At 37.6% G+C, this 3,262-nt stretch overlaps 1 protein-coding gene across 1 annotated transcript; it reads left to right on the forward strand.

The window, feature by feature from the left end:
• Positions 1 to 205: 205 nt before the first annotated feature.
• Positions 206 to 2,454, forward strand: LOC141435875 (uncharacterized). The gene is made up of 4 exons (XM_074098713.1): positions 206 to 349; positions 1,010 to 1,104; positions 1,787 to 1,886; positions 2,366 to 2,454. Exons 1-4 carry the CDS (start codon positions 232 to 234, stop codon positions 2,452 to 2,454), a joined length of 402 nt encoding a protein of 133 aa, XP_073954814.1. The 5' UTR covers positions 206 to 231.
• The last annotated feature ends 808 nt before the right edge of the window (positions 2,455 to 3,262 follow it).

Below are 3,262 nucleotides of genomic sequence, written 5' to 3' on the forward strand. Positions count from 1 at the left end.
TTACTACTAATGCCATTGCAATTTTACTAATAATGTATGATCTTTGTTGTCCGAATAAATAAATGAATTAATTAATTAATAAGAGCGAAAAAGACGTCGATCGGCTCGGCCGACGCGACAAAGTTTACCGACGGGAAGACGTCTTTTTAGATGTGAAGACCCTAAGCGTTTCAAGTATTATAGTTTTAATTATTGTCATCAGAAGGTTCTCGCGGCGCGTCGCCGATAGAGATGCCTATTTCACCAGGCCATACTCTGATGGAGCTGATCAAAGACTTCTCGGCGGACGTGGGCGAGCCTGTTTCAGAAGGGGCCACGTTGGCTCCAAAATCACCTTGGAAACCACCAGGTCAGACTATACATTCTATATCTTTAGAACCGTGCCTTAGCTGAGCTTAGCTTTTTCTTTTGTCAATTAAACACACAATGATAGATGATGCGCGTCTTCAAGAGTGGGGCCCCGTGATGTCACGTATATAGAGAAATAAGTAGGCAGCTTCATCTACGAGTACAGTAATTTTAAATAGTCAGTAGGTAGTAGATGTCGAAAAATTTCCCATGAAATGTGGTAAAGAAAAAGAGAATAAAGCTGATTTGGTAAGAAAAGTGGTATTGTATTGCTCGATCAGACCAATTCGCAAATTATTCCAGTCAATGCAATGAAAATTTTTCTTTAAAGACTTATTCTTGAAAGACTTGGCAATTACTACAGAAAATATCAACAAAATTACGCAAAAGGAACTGTTATTGTATGGCTGTAAATATATTTAATACAATTCCCAATGACATAAAAGGTTTACCATGTAATAGATTTGTAACTGCACTTTATAAATTTTTACTTAAAAAAAGATATTTAGCATCAAAGTTTTTTTTTATCTATTAATGTTAATGCATGCAATTATAACAGTGTAGTGTACCTATAGAACAACAACCATTGTAACCGCTTCTCTAGAAATAAATGAATTTGAATTTGATTTTTTTTGAATTTGAATATCCCGTAATTGTTCAGGAGCTGGTGACAACTTACTCGGCGCTGCGCCCAAGAGTCCAAGCAGAGGCAGTTCTCCCAAACCTCGCACTCCGAGTCCAGGACCCGTGAACATGGTAAACGAGCCTAGATCATCGGAAAAATGTTAGTGTTAGGAACTTGTTATGAAAATGGTGCAGGATTGTTAAGTTCTAAAGTCCCTAATAAATTCAGATTATCTTATCTATTTGATTTCTTCAATCGAGCAGTTCTAGTATATTAATTTATTTATTTCGGGGATTCCAGAATTGGTTTTAATGATTACAATCAATTTTACTATATTGGGGTCTTCTGAGGCAAACCTAATTTGGTCTTTTTTCTAAGAAAATGCGTGTTTTCAACATTAAGCGCAGCTTACTGAGGCACTGGTTCCTTGATTACTGTGTGTAGGTATCACAGTTAAATTAAGATTTTCCGACAAACTTTACTGCAAAAAGACAATTAGAGTCTTTGTGAAACACATCAACATGTGACTTTTTGTCTACACGTCTACACGCCCGCGACTTCGTTTACGAAGAATTGGCTTATCGCGTACCCTATAGGGACGAATCATTTTCTTTCGGAATAAAAGGTATTCTAGCATTTATTTTTGTCTTCTAATATGATGTAATGGATAGACAAGACTGGAAAAGTTGAGAGGAGGCCTATGTCCGAAGACGGGCGCTATAAGGGCTGTTATAGATAGAATATGATGTAATTAAATTAATATCAGCTAGGAAAAAAATCTCTTGGTTATCTATCCTGGTTCTTCGTTCACAGGGTATCTTGACACCTAAGGGTCCATCACCAACTCAGACGCCACGAGGGCCCAGCCCTGCTCCCAGACCTGTCAGTCCAGTGATAGAAGAGCCACAACAAGGTAAACTATTCTAATAGTAAGTTGCGTACCTATAATTGGCAAAAGTCTCTTTTTCTGGGTTTTTTCTGTGCATCCATGTTTGAGTTTGCATTTTTGTTGGATTTTGCGGGATGACTGTAAAAGTAACAAAGTAAAAAAGTAACAAAGCCTCCAAAAACCAATCTTAAATTTAAAGGCTTAATAGCGAAATCTTTGTCCTTTGTTAGTTCCGAAGAATGTTGACGTCTTTTGATGAGAGCTAAAACATAGATGTCGCTAGTGTCACTGCACTACTTAAGGGACTAAAAAAAGCAGGCTGAAATGTGTGGTGCATGGGAGAAATTTGTGTCTAGACTCCTGTCCAGCGGTGGTGTATGGTTACGGCACGCAGCACGGAATGCTGAGGACCCGGGTTCGATTCCCAGCGCTGGTCTCTTCTTCTTGGTTTTTTCTGTGCATCCATGTTTCAGTTTTTATTTTAGATGTGTTTGTATGTTTAGAGCCAAGTCCTCTGAAAGGAAAGCGTATTCCCGGGGATTCTCCACCAAAAGTCATCAAGAGGAAACCGCCCGACCACCTGCGCAAATGATCAGGTGAAAATCTGTTTATATTTTTAAGAAGTCTGACTTATTTGACTGATTATTGTAAAATATTCGAATTAACTAGGTACTGTAATGTTATCATTGAACATAAATTCTGTAATAATTTCTTGTCTGCCATTTATTGATTTGACGACCGGATGGCCAAGTGGTTAGAGAACCAGACTACGAAGCTTGAGTCCCAGGTTAGATGCCGGCCGCGGCATTTGTATGAATAATAGATACGAATGTTTGTTTTCGGGTCTTGGATGTTTAATATGTATTTAAGTATGTATCTATCTGTATAAATATGTTTATCCATTGCCTTTTTGCTTAGTTTGGGACTAGGTCAATTAGTGTCAAATGTCCCAGGATATTTATATATTATTTTTATTTATTAGCAAACGATTTGTCTTTATTACGAAAACATTTATTATTTTATCTACTTGAAATAACCCATCAATATAATTTTCCTTATTTAATATGAACTTATTGAGTACACCAATTTAACCAACAATATGTTGATGCGACGTGATAGAAGCACGTGCAATATTAATCGATGTAGTCAGTTTAATTAATCGATTTAATCAGTTCAATTAATTTCGGTGATCAGGTACTAGTAAGCGAGATCAAACCTCTCGAAGACATCGCTGTGGCTCGACCGTGGTCCCCGAGATCAAGCCATCAGAGGTGCCATACCTCCACCGGCCAGCCGCTATTAAACCTAGGTAAACCCGTCATTTAATAATCTAACCCTACTTCATTTAGAAATTTCCTGACGAGATGACCAGACTTTTCAGAATATATCCAAAGTTTGCA

The sequence above is a fragment of the Choristoneura fumiferana genome, chromosome 15 (genome assembly GCF_025370935.1).
Source record: "Choristoneura fumiferana chromosome 15, NRCan_CFum_1, whole genome shotgun sequence".
Lineage (NCBI taxonomy): Eukaryota > Metazoa > Arthropoda > Insecta > Lepidoptera > Tortricidae > Choristoneura > Choristoneura fumiferana.

Coding starts and splice junctions, on each gene's coding strand:
- LOC141435875 (XM_074098713.1), top strand. CDS start 232: ATGCCTATTTCACCAGGCCATACTCTGATGGAGCTGATCAAAGACTTC. Junction 350..1,009: donor ATCACCTTGGAAACCACCAG/GTCAGACTATAC, acceptor GTAATTGTTCAG/GAGCTGGTGACAACTTACTC. Junction 1,105..1,786: donor GTCCAGGACCCGTGAACATG/GTAAACGAGCCT, acceptor CTTCGTTCACAG/GGTATCTTGACACCTAAGGG.